This window comes from Coregonus lavaretus, assembly GCF_964263955.1.
Source record: "Coregonus lavaretus genome assembly, chromosome: 25".
NCBI lineage: Eukaryota > Metazoa > Chordata > Actinopteri > Salmoniformes > Salmonidae > Coregonus > Coregonus lavaretus.
The window spans coordinates 38,616,707-38,640,188 of record NC_140012.1 but is presented as its reverse complement, the minus strand read 5'-3'; the positions used below and the strand labels follow the sequence as shown (position 1 = coordinate 38,640,188).

At 42.4% G+C, this 23,482-nt stretch overlaps 1 protein-coding gene across 1 annotated transcript in view; it reads left to right on the top strand.

Moving 5' to 3' along the window:
- Positions 1-19,905, top strand: part of LOC311100394 (myomesin-2-like) — a gene marked incomplete at its 5' end in the record, with an annotated part of 32,253 nt that extends 12,348 nt beyond the window's left edge. Inside the window, 24 exons of the mRNA XM_084141286.1 lie at positions 397-524; positions 811-994; positions 1,268-1,442; positions 1,534-1,655; positions 2,940-3,127; positions 3,479-3,605; positions 3,923-4,104; positions 4,186-4,300; positions 5,034-5,196; positions 5,345-5,451; positions 5,821-5,865; positions 8,268-8,404; positions 8,876-9,020; positions 9,120-9,182; positions 9,626-9,693; positions 9,911-10,036; positions 12,754-12,841; positions 12,944-12,982; positions 13,510-13,615; positions 14,533-14,696; positions 17,021-17,057; positions 17,300-17,322; positions 17,435-17,490; positions 18,696-19,905. Of these exons, the coding sequence (XP_083997412.1) occupies positions 397-524; positions 811-994; positions 1,268-1,442; positions 1,534-1,655; positions 2,940-3,127; positions 3,479-3,605; positions 3,923-4,104; positions 4,186-4,300; positions 5,034-5,196; positions 5,345-5,451; positions 5,821-5,865; positions 8,268-8,404; positions 8,876-9,020; positions 9,120-9,182; positions 9,626-9,693; positions 9,911-10,036; positions 12,754-12,841; positions 12,944-12,982; positions 13,510-13,615; positions 14,533-14,696; positions 17,021-17,057; positions 17,300-17,322; positions 17,435-17,490; positions 18,696-19,157 (3,050 nt within the window). The 3' untranslated portion in view covers positions 19,158-19,905. The remainder of the gene's footprint in view (positions 1-396; positions 525-810; positions 995-1,267; positions 1,443-1,533; positions 1,656-2,939; positions 3,128-3,478; positions 3,606-3,922; positions 4,105-4,185; positions 4,301-5,033; positions 5,197-5,344; positions 5,452-5,820; positions 5,866-8,267; positions 8,405-8,875; positions 9,021-9,119; positions 9,183-9,625; positions 9,694-9,910; positions 10,037-12,753; positions 12,842-12,943; positions 12,983-13,509; positions 13,616-14,532; positions 14,697-17,020; positions 17,058-17,299; positions 17,323-17,434; positions 17,491-18,695) is intronic.
- Positions 19,906-23,482: the final 3,577 nt, after the last annotated feature.

The window sequence follows — 23,482 nt, the reverse complement described above, 5'->3', positions numbered from 1 at the left end:
CTTGGGCCGGTGGCTGATGGGTCACTGGTTCGGTCCCCGTTTTTGACCTTATGGGAGATCTGTCAACGTGCCCTTGAGCGGGTTGTTGACCCTGGTTACTTCTGTGGATCGCTCTGGATGGGAGTCTGTTAGATGACTAATGTGATGTAGATGTTGAGCGGCTTCACTGCAAGTAGATTGTATGTTTTAAATATTCATATTCAATAATAAATAAATATATATAATAAAAAATATATATATATAACATTTCATCTATACTAGCAACAGATATATGTGCATAGACATGCTAGATATAACAACCTTTGTTATTGTCACAATAGATTTATTTGTCATCTCGGGTGAATGCTCCCACTTGGGCAAAAAACAGTAATTCTCTGTGATATATTGTGTCCATAGATGGGAAGAAGGTGCCAGGAACCCCCTCCAAGTTGCGTGCTTCAGAGACTGACCGAACATATGTTGTCCTCAGCTGGAAACCTGCCCCTTATCACGGCCGGGCCCCGGTGTGGTATTATATTGAGAAGGTTGGTCTCTCTCTGCTCTCCCACGTTTCTTTTTTATCCAAACTTTGCAGCAATGGAATAGAGACACATTTCAACGTGGAATCGCTAGATTTGTGTCCTCTTTCTGGGATCCCACTTCTATAGCATAATCAAGGGCAATTACAATAAGGGTCATCATTCAAATCGAATGAATGGCTGAAGTCAGCGGAATGAATTGAGGCTGTATCTTTCTCTCCATTACGTGTGACTGTATCTGTGGATGTTGTTACTGGGTGTAAAGGTTGTCTTTGGGGCTCTTCCCTCACAGTCCTTGGCCGAGAGCTGTGCGTGGCAGAGGGTGAACACTCAGGTGCCTGTGAGATCTCCTCGCTATGCCGTGTTTGATTTGGCTGAGGGAAAACAGTACTTGTTCCGCGTGCTGGCTGCAAACATGTACGGCACCAGTGAAGCCTCCGAGCCCACAGAGCCCATTCAGACTCAAGAGCTGCGCGGTAAGAAGGTCCTCTTCAATGGCTTTATAGCGTCTCTTAGAGTCCTCCACAAGGTTGTTCTCAAGTATTTTCTCTAAAAGTTGAACTCCCTGCAAAGCATAGCAATAGTCAAGGGTAGAATTTGAAAAAAGTAACTCTGGAAAAATGTCAAAAAGTCATTCGAGCCCATATTATAGATTTTGCACCAAAGAAAATAGTCCTTCAGTTAAAGTAAGTTATAGATAGTTGACCTTTTGCCTTAGACATTAACCATGCCTTATTCATCTACTGTAGGGGTCCCCTCCGCTCCTGGTCAGGTGGTTGCCACAAGGGAGACTGACACGTCTCTTGTTATCCAATGGGCTGAACCCAAGGAGCCTAATAACCTTATTGGATATTACATTGATGTGTGTGTAAAAGGCTCCAAGAACTGGGCTTCAGCTAACCACAAGCCTCACAAGAACAACAAGTATGTATTCAGTCATGTACTTATTATTTAAAGTGTGATTTCATTCATCATAATGTGTTGAGATTTTGCTTCATCTGCTATTTTTGATTAGGTTTGTGGTTCAAGGTTTGACCACTGGTGAGACGTATGTTTTCCGTGTGCAAGCCATCAATGAGCTGGGTCTTAGTGATGAATCACAGGAATCCTCACCCCTCTCTGTCAAAGCTGCCCTCAGTGAGTATGGACACACACGTGCACGCACACGCACACGCGCACACGCACACGCACACGCACACGCACGCACACACACACACACACACACACACACACACACACACACACACACACACACACACAGCAGACAGAATATACTTGTCATTAGTCGAGATTCCAACCAGGCGGAAAAAGTGTTGCGTTCAATCTGGCAGTAGCAACAGTAACAAAGAAGAAAATTGCAAATACCAAATTTTAGCGACCCACTGTGCTTAGCTGGAGGCTCTTTTCTCTGTGAATGATCACAGTGAATAAATTGTAGCAATGTTGTCAAGACTTTCTTCAAGACTGTTGGTAGCTCTCCAGAAGTATGACACACAAAGACATCTAAGTCTGCCGAATATCTAATGATTAGATCATCACAAGCATCGTATCATAAAATCAATGTCTCCAATAAAAGAGGACTGTTATTCTTCCAATTCACACGTTTCAGCAGGACAGCCTGGGAGCCTATTGGATTTAGCCTATCGTCGTGTACTTTTCTCCTTGTCCAAATGATGTGAATAATTTAGGCAGTATGAGTCAAAAACAAACCATTGGTTCGTAGAGTTCCTTTGGGACATTCAACCAACAACTGCAGATTGTTTCATCAAAGCATACATTTTTATACTCATTGACGATACTCCAAGCTATGTGGATTGCAGTGTTTTGTAACAACAATGATCATATTTACATTTAGCAGACGCTCTTATCCAGAGCGACTTACAGGAGCAATTAGGGTTAAGTGCCTTGCTCAAGGGCACATCGGCAGATTTCTCACCTAGTTGGCTCTGGGATTCGAATCAGCGACTTTTCGGTTACTGGCCAAGTGCGCTTAACCACTGGGCTACCTGCTAGTTGGCGCCATCATGCACTAAAATTAATGTATTATTCATGCTACCGAAAGCCTTCACAACCATAACCCCAAATGGGTTCTGCAGCTGTCCCCATAGGAGAACCCTTTTTGGTTCCAGGTAGAACCCTTTTTAGTTCCAGGTAGAACTCTTTTGGGTTCCATGTAGAACCCTCTGTGGAAAGGGTTCCACATGGAACCCAAAAGGGTTCTACCTGGAACCAAAAGGGGTTCTTCAAAGGGTTCTTCTATGGGGACAACCGTAGAACCCTTTTTGGTTCCAGATAGCACCTTTTTTTCTAATAGTGTAGAGAACCCTGCTATATATCCAATCTAGGTCATGTGACATGATTAACCAAAAAATGGCCCTAATCATAATACATGTTTAAGACACTTGTAAACTCTGTTTGCAGCAACCCCCTCTGCTCCGTATGACATTGCTCTGCTGGCCTGTGATGGAGAGTCCATGGTTCTGAACTGGAAGCTCCCAGTCCACTCCGGTGGCTCTCCGGTGACTGAATACTACATCGACAAACATAGGCACGGAGAACACACATGGAGAGAGGTCAACATCCCACCAATCAAAGAGCGGCTGTTCAAGGTACAAATCTGATTGACCTTAGTCATGTAAACACATCTGTTATGTTTAGGATCATACACTCTTAGCAAAGAAGGTGCTATCTAGGACCTAAAAGGGTTCTTTGGCTGTCCCCATAGGAGAACTCTTTGAAGAACCCTTTTAGGTTCCAGGCCCTTTTGGGTTCAATGTAGAACCCTTTCCACAGGGGGTTCTACCTGGAACAAAAAAAGGTTTTACCTGGAACCAAAAAGTGTTCTCCTAATGGGGACATCCGAAGAACCCCTTTTTTTTTTTTAAGTGTAGGATCATATGGAATCTGTTATGCAGTTCAATTAGTTGTAACTGTTTTAGTACTTTGCTGCACAACTACAGGTTGAACATCTGAGTGCAGGTGCAGTCTATGAGTTCATGGTTTATGGTGGAAGTCTTGCTGGTCTTGGTGCCCCCTCTGCCCCCAGCAAGGCCTTCCATTGTGATGCCTGGACCATACCCGAGCCAGGTACAGTACTGAAAACCTCTCTGAAACAAGTTGCTATTTTAAAGATCAAGTGTGTATAGTTCAAAGAAGTGAAGATAATTTTACATGCAAATACTGTTGCATAATTAAGCCGTTAATGCATATCTCATAATTTTTTATGAATTATGGAAGAGGTGTATTCAAGCAGAAGCTTATCGACGGTGCCACTTCCAACATCAATCGTTAAAATAGCAGCACATAGACATTACACAGTCTGACGTCTGTGCTCGGAGTTACGTCTGACATAAAGAACTGCTTGTCTGTCATTTATTTTACATTTACTGCACTCTGAACTTCAGGTCCAGCCTATGACATGACCTTCTGCGAGATCCGCGATGACTCTGTGGTGGTGGAGTGGAAGGCTCCCGTCTACACCGGCACCAGCCCGATCACAGGCTACTTTGTTGACTTTGCAAAGAAAGGCTCAGACGAATGGCACTGTTCCAACGAGAGCCATGCTGTCAGTCACCGCTACCACAAGGTAGAGAGTATTCCTAGAATACCTGAGTTATGACAATGTTTTAGCCTGTCTGGCACATTTTACAGTCCTCCTCGTTTTCAGGTGACTGGGCTGGAAGCCGGAGTGTCCTATGTGTTCAGAGTGCGCGCGGCGAACGCTGAAGGTGCCGGCAAGCCTTCCTTGGCTTCTAACCCTGTGGTTGCCAAAGCAGTGGAAGGTACTGTTGGACAGACACAATTCCCGACACTGCTCTTCAATGTGGCTTAGAGTAGAGCAGCATTCGTTCAGTGTGTTCCACAGAGAATGTTTATTTGGGTCAGGATTCCCATTAAAATGGGAGTTAGATTAGGAGAGCAATACTACAGGGTGTGTAGTGCACTAGACAGGGTTATGAGGAAGGGTTTAGGGAGGGGTAGTCTGTGCTTCTGTCGATAAGGAACATTGGGAGGATGTGGGAGTAGAGACAAATAAATGACTCATGTGGAGCGCTGTAAAGTTGTTGGAATGAGAAGGTGCAGATCATCAGGCGACCTGCAGAGGGCAGTGTTGTATTCTGCAGGGACCTCAGCGACTCAAGCACAAGGCTGGGTGAGATCAGGGAAAAGTCATTCTCACAATTCTCTAGATATTCATTCTACATAGGCTGCAGAACATAAATGCAGAAATACTCTGTGAACATATAATGAACATACTACTCTACTATGACTGTACCAAAACACCAAACCTCTAGGATACTGTACTAACCTACGATGACTGTACCAAAACACCAATCTCTAGGATACTGTACTACCCTACGATGACTGTACCAAAACACCAATCTCTAGGATATTGTACTACCTACCCTACTATGACTGTAGCAAAACACCAGTCTCTAGGATATTGTACTTGTACTCCCAGATGTTTATTGCTGTTGCCTGTCAACTTCACTCTTTGCTTTGTCACTCCAAAAGGTGCCCAAGAGATAACCTGCACAGTGGATGAGGAGTCAGGTGACATCATCCTGTCATTTGAAAGTTGTCAAATTACTGAGAGCTCCCACTTTGTGTGGAAGAAATTCTATAAGGAAATCACTGACTTCTCCAAAGGCATTGTCATCAAAACAGAGGGCAGCACGTAAGCTATTCACAAAATATATTTTAACAAAACAAAACGTTCAAGAATTCTCAGTAGTGATTCAGAAATACGTAATATACTCACATTGATGTGCTCAATATCTCCTGGACTCTATATTATCCAATGGTGCGTCTTTATTTATTTCTAGCTCCAAGCTTATTTTCAAACACCCAGACCAGGGGGATGTGGGCTGTTTCTCCGTTGCTGTAACTAACACTGATGGTGTTTCTGCCAGCCATGAAATCCATGCTGAAGGTAGGCCCTGGCTGGGGGGTAGATCGTAAACAGGAGGTTACTTATTTATAACCCTCATTCTGGATCATGGTATAAAATAAATTTTGGCAATACATGTATGCATACTGTACTAGTACATCTAAATCAACACAACAGCATGTCGTTATACGGCAGATGTTGGAGTCAGAAACAATAGTGGCGCCTTTCACAGTTATTCATAAATATGATATGATGTCGTGATACAGTACATCCATGTCTGGTCTTGTGCAGTGAAGACAGCTGTTACCGTTGAAGTGTATGATGAAGTTTCATGTAAAAAGGAATTGCTGTGGAGGATATTGGCTCATTGGAATACTGAAATGTGTTCTCCCTTGTTTACCTCTATTACAGAGCTGGAGAAAATGCTGGCAAAGAGCTATGGTATCAGACACCCAGGTAGGTTTTGTTCTGAATGATTTAAGATGGCTTTTCTATTTTCAAAGAGAAAGGAGTGTCTGATTAAATCCCATGGTGATTTAATCAGACGCACAAAAAAAAAAACACGTTTCGATCCGAGTTGGATCTTCGTCAGGTCGTTTTTTATTTTCACTTGCATTCATTTTTGGTCCCCATCAAATAGTATTTTGGAATACACAGCTCAGGATAAAAGGTCCATTTTCTTTGTTTTGTTTGGCTTGAATAATGGGTATATACTGTAGGGGCGTGTGTGCTGTTATAGACTGGTGATGAGGTAAATTCTATGTAAACCACATTGAGGAGACAACTGTTCATCCCAGAAAATTGTCAGCCCTTGCTCCATCAACTTTTTAGCATGTGGTTGTCACGCCCTGACCTGAGAGATCCCTTTTATTCTCTATTTGGTTAGGTCAGGATGTGATTTGGGTGGGCATTCTAGGTTTTCTATTTCTTTGTTGGCCCAGGTATGGTTCCCAATCAGAGGCAGCTGTCTATCTTTGTCTCTGATTGGGGATCATACTTAGGCAGCCTTTTTCCCACCTTAGTTTGTGGGATCTTGTTTTTGTGTAGTGGCTTCGTAGCCTGCAGAACTTTACGTTCGTGTGTATTTTGTTGTTTGGTCTGTGTTCAGTTAATAAATTAATATGTTCGCCTACCACGCTGTACCTTGGTCCGAGCCGCCAATCAACGAGCATGACAGAAGATCTCACCACAAACGGACCAAGCAGCGTGGCCAGGAGGAGCAGACATCGTGGACATGGGAGGAGATCTTGGACGGAAAGGGATCCTGGACGTGGGAAGAGATCCGGGCAGGTATGGATCGCCTTCCATGGGAGCAAATGGAGGCAGCGAGGGAGGATCAAGGGCGACTCCGAAGGTCACGACCACGACGGAAGCCCGAGAGGCAGCCCCAAATATTTTTTTTGGGGGGGCATACGGGGTGGTTGGCGGAGCCAGGTTTCAGACAAGATCTAACTCCCCGCACTCGCTTTAAGGAGCGTGGGACCGTTCAGGCACCCTGTTATGCGGTGATACGCACTGTGTCTCCAGTGCGCATTCACAGCCCGGTGCGCTTGGGGCCAGCTCCTCGCACTTGCCGTGCGAAAGTGAGCAGCCAGGACAGGTTACGCCGGCTCAGCGCTCCTGGTCTCCAGTACGCCTCCTCGGTCCAGTATATCCTGCGCCGGTCCTACGCACTGTGTCGCCAGTGCGCCTTCACAGCCCAGTGCGTCCTGTGCCCGCGCCCCGCACTTGCCGGGCTAAAGTGAGCATCCAGCCAGGGCGTATTGTGCCAGCTCTATGCTCCAGACCTCCAGTGCGCCTCCACGGCCCAGTATATCCTGCGCCGGCTCTACGCACAGCCCAGTGCGTCCTGTGCCAGTGCCCCGCACTTGCCGGGCTCCAGTGATGATCCATGGCCCAAAGCCTCCAGTGATGATCCATGGCCCGAAGCCTCCAGTGATGATCCATGGTACGAAGCCTCCAGTGATGATCCATGGCCCGAAGCCTCCAGTGAAGGTCCATGGCCCGGAGCCTCCTGCGACGACCCATGGTCCGTAGTCTCCGGCGACGACCCACGGTCCGTAGTCTCCGGCAACGACCCATGGTCCGGTTCCTCCGGCGACGACCCACGGTCCGGTTCCTCCGGCGACGACCCACGGCCCGGAGCTTCCAGCGACGACCGACGGTCCGGAGCTTCCGGCGACGATACACAGTGCGGTTCCTCCGGCGACGATCCACGGTCCGGAGCTTCCGGCGACGATCCCCGCACCAGAGTCGCCACCGAAGATGGCGGATCCGCGAGCGGAGCGGGGTCTACGTCCCGCACTGGAGCCGCCACCGAGGCTAGATGCCCACCCGGACCCTCCCCTAATGAGTCAGGTTTTGCGGCCGGAGTCCGCACCTTTGGGGGGGTACAGTCACGCCCTGACCTGAGAGATCCCTTTTATTCTCTATTTGGTTAGGTCAGGGTGTGATTTGGGTGGGAATTCTAGGTTTTCTATTTCTTTGTTGGCCAGGTATGGTTCCCAATCAGAGGCAGCTGTCTATCGTTGTCTCTGATTGGGGATCATACTTAGGCAGCCTTTTTCCCACCTTAGTTTGTGGGATCTTGTTTTTGTGTAGTGGCTTCGTAGCCTGCAGAACTTTACGTTCGTGTGTATTTTGTTGTTTGGTCTGTGTTCAGTTAATAAATTAATATCTTCACCTACCACGCTGCACCTTGGTCCGAGCCGTCAATCAACGAGCGTGACAGTGGTTCATCACAGCCTATTCTTATGTTTTGAGAAGGGAAATGTCTTCCTTTGAACAAATGTAATTTCTATCACAAAACCTGCCTCTATTTGCATCACCATGTTCCTCCGTTTGTTCTGCTTCCACAGTGATTCCTCTAAAGACTCAGCTGGCCTACAAGATTCTGGAGCGCGGTCGCATGCGCTTCTGGCTGCAGGCTGAGCACATCTCCTCTGCTGTCACCTATAAGTTCTTAGCTAACAACAATGAACTCTCACCGACTAGCGTAAGACTCACCTCCTCATTCCTGTCAACACTAAACCGACACATTGCCTTTGTCCCAAATGGCACCCTATTTCTGCATAGGGCACTTTTGACCCCCATTCTTTATTTAGTGCACTTCTTTAGACACCTTTTTGGCATACAGTGCACAACTCCTGGCTAGAGCCCTTGGATGCTGACCCTATGGGCGTCTGGTCAAAAGTAGTGCATTATACAGGAAATAGTGTGTCGTTTCGGACACAACATTGTAATTGAACTCACAATGGACTTGCTCAGACAACTTGTTTTCTCTTTGTACCAGACATTCTGCTCTATCGTCACTATGTCATGGCATGAATAGACTTTTAAGCCAAGACTACACTGGATTACACAACATAACCACATTATTGGATTCGCCCATTACGATTCCTCAACATTCACTCAATAGAGTCCTCTGCTGTAAACTTTCTTGGTGTGTTCTTCTTTGTGTTCTCAGCCAAATCATGCGAGTCACGACGTGGAGGCTGGCATCATTGAGTTTGTGCTGGATCATTTCACAGAGGATAGTGAGGGCACTTTTACTGTTCAGATTGAGGATGGCAAAGCCAGAGGACAGTCCTCTCTGGTGCTAATCGGAGCTGGTGAGAGCCTGTCTGCTGTGGGGGTTGTACTCTAATCCAGGGTAGGGCTCCGTGAGGGATCCAGGATTTATCCCCTGTATCACTTTGTTTGGGTTCTAGATTTCAAGGCAGCTCTCGCAGACGCAGAACACCAAAGGAGCGAGTACATCAGAGTGAAAGAAGGTAACAGTGTTTCAAAATATGCAGTCCTCTAGTGTTTGGGAAATTAATTCGAGTAATATTTAAATGAAGTATGAATTTCAAACAGCCAATACACTAAGATTATGATTTTATATCATAATGATTTATTCCTTCAAAATGGTTCACATTATTTATGGCAACCACACACTGTTATCACACCTGCAAATCCATAAACCACTCATTGTTACAAGGATATTATTAATATTACAAGGATACAAGGGTGTTATTAGCAAAACAATTTATGAAATCTGACCTTCATATGACCCCTCTCCCCCCTCCCTCCCTCTATCCCCCTGCCCCTCTCTCTCTCTCTCTCTCTCTCTCTCTGACCTTCATGACCCCTCTCCCCCCTCCCTCCCTCTATCCCCCCCGCCCCCCTCTCTCTCACCCTCCTGCTTTCTGTCTCTCTCTTGCCCTCTTTCCAGGCCCCTACTTCAGTGAGTTTCTGTCAGTCCATGTCGGGGATGACTGCTCTGTGGCGCTCGTCTGCAAGGTAATTAAACATTCACCTAAAGCTCAATTAGATTAATCCAAGAGATTAAATGAAAATGATGGCTACTGCCAATTGAAATGACAGACACAGTCAGCATGAATCATCTCAGTTGTTGTTCCCCTGCGTTGACAGATGTTGTTGTAGTGCAGGCATGCCTCTTTGTTTGGGCTGGTCCACCTACCCCGTGGGCTATGGGTTCTGTTGTTTCATAATGCAGGTGGATAATCTGAAGAAGGAAACTGCGCTGCACTGGTTCAAGGATAACGTTGAGATTACCCCTGAAGGGCCAGTCAGTCTGGCATCTGGAGCCAAAGACTCAGGGAGCAAGCTTCCTATATCCCTGGTAATTTTATCACACAGACACATACATTCTAAAGATTGAACAAACCACAGGTAACTGCCAAAATAAAGGAAACATCAACATAAAGTGTTTTAACAGGGCATTGGGCTCTCACGAGCCACCAGAGCTGCCAGAACAGCTCCAATGCGCCTTGGCATAGGTTCTACAAGTGTCTGGAACTCTATTGGAGGGATGCGACACCATTCTTCCATGAAAAATGTCATAATTTGGTGTTTTGTTCATGGTGGTGGAAAACACTGTCTCAGGCGCCGCTCCAGAATCTCCCATAAGTGTTCAATTGCGTTAAGATGTGTTGACTGACACACACACACACTTTAAACCCCCTATTCTCCTTTGAGACCCCTCTTTCAAAGTCACTGATATCGCTTCTTCTATCTATGGGAGCCAAAATAATAATAATTTTATACATGACCCTAATAGCTGATGTATGCTTGATCTGGCGGTGCTGTCCGGAGGCTCCGTATGGAGGGTGTGATGCAATTGTGGAGCCTCCGGAGGCTTGCGGAGGCCAAATCGAGCTCCCTCCCATTTTTTTGTAACAATGCGGAGGGCTCTGCATTGACATGATTGGTTGATAGTAGGTGGGGGCGGGAGGTCTCACTTCCTTCACAACAGCTCTGCTCTGCGAAGCGCAAGAAGTATGAATGCCCTGACTTAAGGGTAAGTGCTGTACAGACACTGCAGAAGTCAGATTGACCATGCAGAGCTTTTAAGCATGATGCAATTTTTTTTAATTGCTTAATTAACTCAGGAACCACACCTGTGTGAAGCACCTGCTTTCAATATACTTTGTATCCCTCATTTACTCAAGTGTTTCCATTATTTTGGCAGTTACCTGTACATATAATAGCAGGTGTTACTGTATGTGGACAATAGGCAGAAACACAATGAAATTTCTTAGAAACTCAGTAATTTTGATAGTCTACAGTAAAAGGACCTTGCAGTCTGATTAGGCGCATTCATCCTATGACTTCTATTGCTGGAAATCTCAAGGCAGTCATTGAGAACAGAATTGTTGTTGAGTACAATTCTGAGCAGGCCTGTGACTTTCCATATCATAAACAAACATCTAGACACAGTCAGGCCAAGCAAGAGTTAGTCAGACTAATACTAATACTCTGTATTACCCTTGTTTGTGTTGAAGTAGGGTATTATCCGCCTACACAGTCATGCTGTCAGTTCCTAGTCTTTATACCACAGGAGGTTGGTGGCACCTTAATTGGGGAGGACGGGCTCGTGGTAATGTTTGGAGCGGAATGTGTTTGATGCCATTCCATTCGCTCCGTTCCAGCCATTATTATGAGCCGTCCTCCCCTCAGCAGCCTCCACTGGTTCACACAATAGGACGACACAAACAGCCACCAAAACATTTGGTAATGTAATGTACTGTGATGTAATGTAAGGGAAGTAAGAGGTGCAGTCAAGGCGAGTTTTGACTCGAGGTCCTAGGGGCACCAGTCATGTATAGGAAACAAGAGGAATAACCCTGAGGGGAAGAAGACGAACGCCTCGATCCTCAGTAAAACACTGCTGTCATAGAAAGCAGTCACTTCCAATGATGTCATTATAAATATTCACACCCTGCAGTCGTACTCTGTCCTCACAAAGCTATGAGATGGAAGAGGTTACTCTGATCCTGTGCTTGACATACAGCCTGTTTGATATTGCTCATCAAGTGGCCACATGTAAGTGCCAGAAGTGCTGAGAAATATTATATGAAATTGAGACAATAGCTAGGTTTGCATCCAATTGGCGATAGATTTTCTTGCGAATATTCAGAAATCTGCGTCAAGGTGTGTTTCCACCAAACTGACTTGTTGCAGATAAAAATCAGTGTGTGATGACGTAGTGCACAGAAAATAATTGTTTTGTTTTTATGTACCAAATAAAAATCTGAAGTCAATGTATTTCCATCGCATTTTCAACTCTAGCGATATTTCTGTCACAACAAATGTTGCGTTAAATAGCAAATGTGCTAGCCTACTCTGGTCTTGGCAAGTGCACACTAGCCAACAGCTCGCAGATACAGTGCGGGTACACTGTGCGGAAGGCTAGTCAACATGATGAGATTATTATGGACAAGAGCGAGAATATTTTTTATTTATCAAACGGCAGTCAAGCATCAATCCTCATGTCACCAGAATAAGACCCTTGGTATTTATTGGAAAGGAGCATCAAGCTCATCACCTTGCACTTTCATCACCCTGTGAAGTTCATCATAATTTATTTCATCTGTAGCCTAATAAACTGCATGCTTTCCCCAGTCGTAGTTGGAGGAGTGAAGGACTACACACGCGCGATGATACTTCGATATGATGGTTATTATATCAATATTTGCCTCATAAAGGCACTTCCACTGCCATTTCTCGCATAATACATTTTACCAACACAAAAAGATCTCACCATGTCGAACTAACAAATTATCTGTCGGCATTTATAAAATTGTACTGAAACTTCCTGTTTCCATCACAGCTGTTTTTCTTTTAATACGGTATGCCTATACTCACATATAAAAACTGTGGACGGAAATGTGGTTAGATATACTGCACGAACCGGAACTTACTAAGGCAAAACAATTCCATCTCAATGTAATGAAGTTAATTAAGCTTACGTGGTCAGTGCTACAGTTACAGAGGGTAGTATCTACTGCATTTGTAATTTGATCCCTGAAATTGTGTTTTTTTAAAAATCCAACCTAGTTCTCCAAGGCTTCCACTGGCATTTACAAAGCTACCATCAGTGACAACAGAGGAAAGGATCAGTCCCAAATTGATATATCCGGCCATGGTAAATATTATTATGAAAACTATACCATGTTGTATGTGAAATATATTGTCTTACTGTGAACATACTTTGAAGGTAATTTTGTTCTATCAACATCTCTTACAGCTTTTGATGAAATTATCGACAAGCTTTCTAAACTTGCTGGTAGGTACTAATATCTTCAAGTTTAGCTTGCTTGATTGCCACTTCCCTTTTGCATACTTTAGCCTACCATAACATACTTTAGCAATATTTTTTGAACTAATTTCAGTTTATTCTACTCATTATTCAACCATGGCAATAAATCCGTTGGATTTGATTGTTAGATTACAGATAATTTGTTCCTCACACAGTTCTGTGGTTTTTCTCAGTACAGCTAAATCAGTGCAGCAAAACTAATGAGGAGGATTACACAGCCAGTGGGCATATCAAGGGTCCCGTTACTCTACCCTCATGAACTGGGCTGAAGTAACAAATCTGTACCTGTCATCCTAGCCTGAAGTCATATCCCAATTACAGCATTTGTTGTACTGATTTCCGATTCCCTGCACTGGCCAACCAATTAGTAAACCACAGCAAATCCCCAAGTTGTGTCTATCTAAGAAGATATATTATTAATTTAAGACATATAGAACATAAATGTCAGCATATGTACACTAAAGGACGTTTGGGTTTTCCTTTTCGCTCACCAGGATCCTCTGCAGCTGAGTTGGCAATTCACAGCACTGCAACAGGCATTCAGCTCCAATGCCACATGAAATATTATACAGAAGAGATGAAAATCCATTGGCTGCACGTGTAAGCATATTAACTTTTCTTTTATTCAATTATGTAGAGAATGCGAAATTATGGAATTTTTTATGGAAATAGAATCCACAGAAGGTTTAATCCCAAAGCGTAACATGAGCCAAGCATGTAAACATGATTTGAGATTTTCTCTAAAATTGTGACTCTTCAGTAAAAAATTTAAACAAGAGTGACACCACAGCCTTTCTTCACACACTATCAATACAAAACAAATATCAACTCTCCCTAATGCTCTGTCCTAAGGAAATATTTAGTAGGCCTACCTAGCAGAACAGCTACAGGATTAAAAGAAAACACTTGAGGGAAGTCATCGGTTACAGCAGCTTGTGTAAGGCAAACCAGTTTCAGCTAAACCATGCGGATCTTCTAATCCCTGTATGAACATTTTGGAGTAGCTGCTTCAGGTTTTTCTTTCTTCTGGCGTGCATGTCATAGACAAGGGGAGCATGTTTCAAAGCATGGCAACAATTTCACACGCAATGACTGAACAAAGCTCACCATTTCCCATGATTCCTCACAAATTTGAGCTTGGCAAATTTCAGGTCCTCCCTGACTGCCAAGAGGGCCCTGGTACATACATAAGATAATGATGATGCTCAAATGGTCCAGCAGCTGGTCCTTATTTGATAAACTACTAGAAAATGACACTTATTATGAGAGAAATATGGAAATTCAACCATTTTCATTAGAATCAATCACAATTTCATGTTATGTTTTTATGATCATGTTCTCCTAATAAGCTCTTCACTGTGAATTAGAGTTTATACCATTTTTCATTGACTGCTCTTTAGGGGCCTACTCAATCCAACACAATGGATACCTTCAGTAGCAAAACTTGGATTAGTTTTTTTCAATCCCAAAACAATACTTATTGTGCTCCAACGGTTCCTCCTCTTTCACCATTTCAGGGACAGTAAACTCTCTCACTCTGAGAAGGTGCATATTGGAGGTACCCCTGCCATGGCCAGTATGGAGATCCTTGAACCCACAGACAGGGATAAGGGTCTTTACCACGTCCATATAATAGATACGGAGAAGACCTACACTCGCACCATTGACCTTTCTGGACACGGTAAGTCAGATTAAATAGACAGTATATATGCCGTTGTACTTTAATAACCTACTTCTCCTTCTGTCTTGCAAATAGCATAACACATGAACGCAGTGATATTAGCACATTCAGCATGTATGAACCTCAAGGACAATGCCAGGATAATGGTAACCTGGAAATGATACACCTGATAAATGGAGTTAGTAATTTTGGATATTCACATTCATTCGTATGCATTGGATTCCCAGCCCAGTCTTCATTAGTATGTTTACCTAACATCTGAATGTAGAAAAAGCAGAGGTTGTGCAGTACCAGTCAAAAGTTTGGACACAGCTACTCATTTAAGGGTTTTTCTTAGTTTTTTTACTATTTTCTACATTGTAGAATAACAGTGAAGACATCAAAACTATGAAATAACACATATGGAATCATGTAGTAACCAAAAAAGTGTTAAACAAAGTAGCCACCCTTTGCCTTGATGACAGCTTTGCACACTCTTGGCATTCTCTCAACCAGCTTCACCTGGAATGCTTTTCCAACAGTCTTGAAGGAGTTCCCACATATGCTGAGCACTTGTTGGCTGCTTTTGTGGAGGCCAGGTCATCTGATGCAGCACTCCATCACTCTCCTTCTTGGGTCAAATAGCCCTTACACAGCCTGGAGGTGTGTTGGGTCATTGTCCTGTTGAAAAACAAATGATAGTCCCACTAAGCCCAAACCAGATGGGATGGTGTATCGCTACAGAATGCTGTGGTAGCCATGCTGGTTAAGTGTACCTTGAATTCTAAATAAATAACAGACAGTCTCACCAGCAAAGCACCCCGACACATCACACCTCCTCCTCCATGCTTCACGGTGGGAACCACACATGCAGAGATAATCCATTCACCTACTCTGCGTCTCACAAAGACACGACGGTTGGAACCAAAAATGTCAAATTTGGACTCCTCAGATCAAAGGACACATTTCCACCGGTCTAATGTCCATTGCTCGTGTTTCATCATAGCGCTTGATGTTTTTTGCGACTGCACTTGAAGAAACATTCAAAGTTCTTGAAATTTTCTGGATTGACTGACCATGTCTTAAGGTAATGATGGACTGTCGTTTATCTTTGCTTATTTGAGCTGTTCTTGCCATAATATGGACTTGGTCTTTTACCAAATAGTGCTTTCTTCTGTATACCACCCCAACCTTGTCACAACACAACTGATTGGCTCAAACGCATTAATTCCACAAATTAACCTTTAACAAGGCACACCTGTTAATTGAAATGCATTCCAGTTGACTACCTCATGAAGCTGGTTGAGAGAATGCCAAGAGTATGCAACGCTGTCATCAAGGCAAAGGGTGGCTACTTTGAAGAATCTCAAATAGAAAATCTATTTTGGTTAAAAGTAAAAATAAAGAAAAACCTTGGAATGAGTAGGTGTGTCCAAACTTTTGACTGGTAGTGTATATCATTACCATAGCTCAGGCTGTATATCAATGAGGTGGAGCCTTCAGCTGGACCTCAGCAATGAGAACACTGCACATCTTTATCAAAATGACCAACTACTAAACACTGTTGTAGTTTTTATCATACCACCTCCAACTATTGGCCACTCTACTGTTGTCCTGCCACAGACTTAGAATAACCCATGCAGTGTCCAGTTTAGATGGTTGTTTTTCGGATTTCTACATTTATAATACAAAGAAAAGGGCATCTTTGCAGCTGGGTACACAGAAGCAAGCAGCATATTTAGGCTAATCCGGGGGATGAAATAACAGGAACAACAATATCAAAGGCGCAATCCTGGCTCAGACTTCAGTTAGTCAACAGACTGTTTGATGACAAACATAATCAAGGGCTGGTCCCTGACAGGTCATGCGATGTGTGGGCTGGAAACAGTAATGAGTGAGCGAGGATGAGCTATTTCAGGCAAAACAGAACAACATTACAATAATGAGGTACGATATGTCTCTGCTGCACTGCTGCTATGTCTCCAAGACAAGTAGCAGTAAGAACGGCAACAAAAAGAAAGAAAGAAGGTTACTCCTTCTACACTTCAACATTGGTTTTGTATGGTGTAACATTCATTATAAACTGGGTGGTTCGAGCCCTGAATGCTGATTGGCTGACAGCCGTAGTATATCAGACCGTATACCAAGGGTACGACCCAAACAATATTTTAACTGCTCTAATTACGTTGGTAACCAGTTTATAATAGCAATAAGGAACCTCGGGGGGTTTGTGATATATAGCCAATATACCACAGCTAAGGGCTGTGTCCAGGCACTCCGCGTTGCGTCGTGCGAAAATAGCTATAATAAATAATAATAACCAATATTTTCTTTCTCTTCTACAGCCTACGATAAAGCCTTTGCAGAATTCACAACTCTAAAGTAAGATTATCACGTCATAATTCAGTTCAGTATATACATTTCCGTGTTATTTCATGCACATGTATGCAGTGCATTAATACTATATGCATTTCATGTTCTTACAGCTAAAACACAGCTTGAATTCCTACATAGTATTGTGGCAATGCAAAGCATGTGTATGGAGTCACAGTCTTGGGATGAACTATACCAAGCCTCACTGTGCTAATGAACTCACTAACAATGCAATTTTTCTCGTTTTCCAGAGAGGAAGCATATGCTGAAGCCAGTGAGTATATTCTCTTGTCATAATGGCTCTGTCATAATGGCTCTGATCGTGGCTCTGTGGGAATTTTTCTTATTCTGGCAATATTGTGATTATATGATATCTTCATTTTTAGACCGTGGCAAAGTGCTGGGCGGTCTCCCTGATGTTGTTACCATCATGGAGAAGAAGGTAATGTATGTTTTATTTTGCAATTGAATACCATGATGGGAATATATTTAACACTGGAACAGGTGACCAGACATGGTTTAACACATTGCGAAGGTCAGTGTCAAATATCATAACCAGGTGGATGCAGCTTATGTCCACTGTAGCCTACTGTTGCGTAATACACAGCACCAGTAGTGGGAAAAGTACCCAATTTCCATACTTGAGTAAAAGTAAAGATACCTTAGAAGAAAATGTCTCAAGTAAAAGTGAAAGCCACTCAGTAAAATACTACTTGAGTAAAAGTCAAAAATTATTTGGTTTTAAATAAGCTTAAGTATCAACAGTAAATGTAATTGCTAAAATATACTTAAGTATCAAAAGTAAAAGTATTTCAAAATCCTTATATTAAGCAAACCAGACGGCACCATTTTCTTGTTTTTTTAATTTACAGATAGCCAGGGGCACACTCCAACACTCAGACATCATTTACAAACGAAGCATGTGTTTAGTGAGTCCACCAGATCAGAGGCAGTAGGGATGACCAGGGATGTTCTCTTGATAAGTGCGTGAATTGGATCATCTTCCTGTCCTGCTAAGCATTCAAAATGTAACAAGTACTTTTGGGTGTCAGAAAATGTATGGAGTTCTTTAGGAATGTAGTGAAGTAAAAGTTGTCAAAAATATAACTAAAGTACAGATACCCAATACAACTACTTAAGTAGTACTCTAAAGTATTTTTACTTAAGTACTTTACAGCACTGCACAGCACTGAAGAATCACCCTTAGGGGGAAGATTGTGGAGATATATTGCATTTCACAGCACCTCATGTCTGGTTTCATACAGCATATGATATATAGTGGGAAAAACATAAACTGGGGTCCTTATGAAACACATGCAGAGTGATGTACAGTATGTGCTAGCAATATTCTGTAGACATGTTATAGAGGTATATGGTTTGCATAATGGCAGAATAGGGCTACTTGTAAAGGTCACTGTAACCGCACCTCTCTCCAAAGTGACTACACACGCTTGTTTGTAGTGTGATTGGTTATTTTACCTTGGGGCTGCAAGAGGGGAAAGACTAGGGATTTAACAAGACACGATAAGCATAGTAACCACTGATTAAATCAAAAAACAGCACTCCAACATTCCATCGTCTTCTGTTATATCTGTCCTGGTAACCACAGTCTTTCCATTCCTTCAATTCCTTTGCCCTGCTTGGTAGACCCTGAGTTTGACCTGCACAGTGTGCGGTGACCCCAAACCTCAAGTCACCTGGTTAAAAAATGGTGTGGAGGTGTATCCCGATGGCCAGTACTTGGTGTCCCTTGAGTCCGGGAGGTTCGCCAGTCTCACCATCAAGGGTGTGTCCCTGGAAGACTGTGGCAGGTACTCTATGACGGTGCAGAACAAATATGGAGGAGAGTCTGTGGATATCGTTGTGAGCGTCTACAAGCATGGAGACACGATTCCACAGGCCAAACCAACGCTAACGCCCAAGTCCGTCATCCCACCTAAACGCCCTATTGAGATCCCAGGTCCCAAGGTTGTCACGCCTGCCCCTTCCCCAGCCCCTTCCCATGTCTCTTCTCCAGCCGGTGCCAAGTCCCCCACCCCTCCTAGGGGACTGAAGACTCCCACCCCAGCTCGTAGCATGAAGTCCCCTACCCCATCAAAGAGAAAGTAAACAACCGAAGCATTTCAATTCCAAAGAGAGACAAGACAATAAAAAGTGATTGATCTGTTAGCATGAGTCATGAAATATAACTTTATTGAAAGCTCGAATCCTTTATTGAAACATTAACAAAGCCCCAACCGCCTCTGTTTTGGTAAAAAGCTGTGGGATGGGCCTGGAGAAATGTAACCTCTCTCAAATTCATAGACAGAGCTATGGATGCAATTCATAGTTTTAACTGTGTTCTGAGGTTATACAGTGTGTGTTTACATTGCTTATGAACATTGGAGTAAAACAAGCTTATATTTTGGGTTCTGAGAGGGTATGACAGGTAGACTAATCTCATGAGGCATTTATAAGTTATTTCCTTGAGAGTCAGGTATATATCATTAATTTACAAGTCCAAAAATGGATGTAGCAACTAAGGATTCCAGCTTTAAGATTAGATATGTCATTTTTCACTGAGGGGGGGTTTACTAAGCTGAATGTGCCTTCTAATGAACTTGGCTCTGTCTCCCTTCGGGCGCTTTGGTGAAAATTGACCAGCTTTGATGTTTAGTTTATTACATCTCTGTTTTAAAAGCTGCACTTTCAATTAACTGGTGGACTGTTGAGGTATTGGCTCTCCTTACGGATGGATAACCCCAAAGTGCTGGACCTCCACTTAGCCTACAGCGGCAGGCGCAGCGATTCTAGTCACTGTCCTCAATAAATCACGTTACCCTCCTCGCCGCCAAATGTCTCCGTCTGCTTTTGTGCTAATAAAAAAGAGCAAAAATCACTTCCCACTGTGTGGTCCCTGAGCTGTTTACTGTTGGGTTCCAGCGCACACTCACCCAAGTTGTCTGAATACAATCGCAATGTAAAATGTATAGGCCTGTAGCCACTCTAATCGCTTATCTGAATCACATCAGCACTTTTCACTTCCTCTTTGCCCACTCTCATTTTCAACTCCACAAATCAATTCATGTATATGGAGCACCTGTTTGCACACTGCCAACTTGCCATCAGATTCCCCACTATTCAATGGGAGTTGTTAATCAAGTATCTCCACAAGGATATTGTTAATAAATCACAATCACACGTCTACTTTTGGCGGGAAAGGAATTCACTTTATTAATGTTGTGTTCTAACCTAATTAAGTGTGTTCATTTCAAAAAGCCAAATATGAGTGCAAGCCAATTAATTATTTGCATCAAAAGGGTTGTGTCCTTTTTCCGAGTTCATAGTTGATAAACTGTTTCAGCTTGACATACTTCAAAGCCCTATTCTGTCAAAAAGTCAATTTTCAATGGCACAGTTTTTTCTAATTTCACTGATAAACTGGAGTTGGGATTTGATTGGAATAATTAAAATGGAGGAAATTGGTCTTGTTTAGCTTTTGAAATCATTCTACATGTGACTGGAATTAAATGACACATATTTAATCACGGAACATTATTTCCTATATAAAACAAAGTTTTCTATAGCAACATATATCAATCAACTCAGTACATATCATAGTACCTCTATCCCTCGTCCCCTGAGAAATGCTCATAATATTGATTATTGCTACTCGTAAACAGGGGCTAAATGGACAAGCTGTAGAACTGTATTTTTAACCCCCATCAATAACCTAAATGTGCATTTCAAGTCAAATACAGTATAATATTGTAGCCATTCCTTGAAATACAGTTTTGAGTAGCTCTTTCATTACACATGACCACATGGTGGCACTGGTGCTTCATACAGACACAGTCCATGTACAACCCGATGGGAGCCACCAGTCAAGACACTGAATCATGTGGCTTACTTTTACACATCGATTTGCTGTGGGTGGATGAATTACACCCCAAATACACACAAAAGCAAGGGATTTATGTAATTGTTGCTCCCAAAGGGGTTATTCAACAAACATGAAGATAAGCACATTAAATCATGAAGGTTTAAATCATACATTTTTACATTTGGAATGGTTCTGATATCACCCAAGGAATTCTTTTCAACAAGAATACTGGAATATGGGAATTATCTATAAGAATTGTAGGTAGCACTTTATTCTTAATGGTTCTGCTTAAATTGGTATTTACCAAGTGTTTACTACGAAAGTATGTGTTAACACTGGGTTGTTTCTGGGTCATTTTACAGCACAATTGGTAACTACCTGTTACAAACATTGCTGGGTAAATCCCAAAGAAACAAATATATAATCCATATTATTAATTGTATTGTGTATTTTCTTAATTTTATTGAAATCAAGTAAATACCTAGTCCTTCCTGTACCATACAATTTGGTGCTACTAAATTGTTTCGATGACTGATCATTATCAATGATTTCAAAATGGCCGTATGTGTTCATTGACTTAATAACCCCCCAAAAAGAGCATATCTACTGTAGTAACTTATATTGAGTCTGTGATACAATTAGGTTTATAACAGAAGTATCTCTTGGTTCTCGGAGCATGAGAGTAAAACAAAAAAGAATTTGAGATGACTTTGAAGTAGAAACTGCCATTGTTATCATTGGAGGCATTTTTCCCTTTCAGATAAAGTGAGTGTGGGTGATATCCTTTTGATGATACACTAACTTTCTCCATACAGAACAATAGAATGCTGCCAACAGACTCTCTCATAAATACAACAGCAAAACCACAAACTATTTTGAAATGATCAATCTTAATATTGTGAACTTAACCAGCTTTTTTTTATTTGACTATATGTAAAGTCAAAGCTAATTCTATGCGTTGCTTTGCTGTATACATCAATGTATTGTATCTAAACGTGAAATTGATTTCTCCAGTCTGCAATATCCAAGGTATTGTTCACCTGACCACTGGGGAGTTGGCTATACTGTGTGTAGTCGTCACAGGGAATTACTATGTGGTCAGTAAATTAAATACATCTGGTTTGGAATGTGGCCAGGACACGACGGTTAATACCTTTTCCTTCTACGATAAGTGTCCCAGAACCTTTTTTAATATCCATAGTGATGGATAGATCCGGACAATGGAGGATTTAGGCCCTCACTTGGGACATGCCAAGAAATACATCAGTGTTATTTGATAGTAGTAACTGGCTCACAGAACTGATACTCTATAAAGAAGATAAATCAGTGTTAATTTTGTAATACTGCACTCGTCTGAGACATAGTCAATGAGTCTATGAAATGACGTACTTGTCCTATAACACAAAATATGTTTAAGTAAAATTGCATGGTGTCAGAAAGTAACCTTCCACTGGGCACACACTGGTTGAATCAACGTTGTTTCCACGTCATTTCAATGAAATGACATTTAACCAACGTGGAATAGATGTTGAATTGACGTCTATTCCACGTTGGTTAAATGTCATTTCATTGAAATGACGTGGAAACAACGTTGATTCAACCAGTGTGTGCCCAGTGGAAGGTTACTTTCTGACACCATGCAATTTTACTTAAACATATTTTGTGTTATAGGACAAGTACGTCATTTCATAGACATTACATAAAATAGACAGAAATTGTCAACTTTTTATCCATTAAGCTCTTTCTACGTTTCAGTTCCTGCTCAAAAAGTGTTCACCAGGGGTTCCCTGCACACCTTTAAAACAAATATTTGGTTTAAAAAACACGAATAAACATGATAAACATCCTATAATTCGATTCAGGCCATAGACACGTCATACAACATACTTGGAAAGTGGATCTTCAAGCTGCAGGCGAAATTTCCAATTTTCATTTATTCACCGACCAGACCAGCAGGATCACTACAACATGGAGTGGCATACCAAGATGAATATGGAGTCCAAGATGATTCATACCAATTGACCACATCTGACCACATTGAGAGGCATACCAATAGACCACTTCTTACAAACTCAAATGCCAAATATAATTTTGTGAATGAGGGTAACAAATAGCGTTTGTTTTGGTGCGTCTTTGTTGAGTCTTGTTTAAAAAGCAGTGTTTCATGGTGTTCACATACAGAGATGAAGGATCTTAATTTGACCAGTTTCTCACAGCAGGAAAATAATCCTGCAGCGACTGGAAATGTGAATTATTGTGTGGATTATAATTAGTTGACTTTTTTTGTAGGGGTTGATCCATTTCCTGCAACAACAGGGTGATCAAATTAAGATCCTACATCTGTAGGTGCTGTGTTAATTATTTTATTTTTAAACGTATAACTAACATATACTTCCAAGGTGATTTAATGACAGTCCAGGGAGGATGGCAATCACATTCTACATTTTGAAGCTGGTCCACTCTGCGCCGTGGAATGACATGGCAGGGCCTCTGCATACTAAAGTCTCAGTCTGTTACAGTTATATAGTTCTTACATGATCCCCCCTCTCCTCTGTGGTGTCATGCACCAACA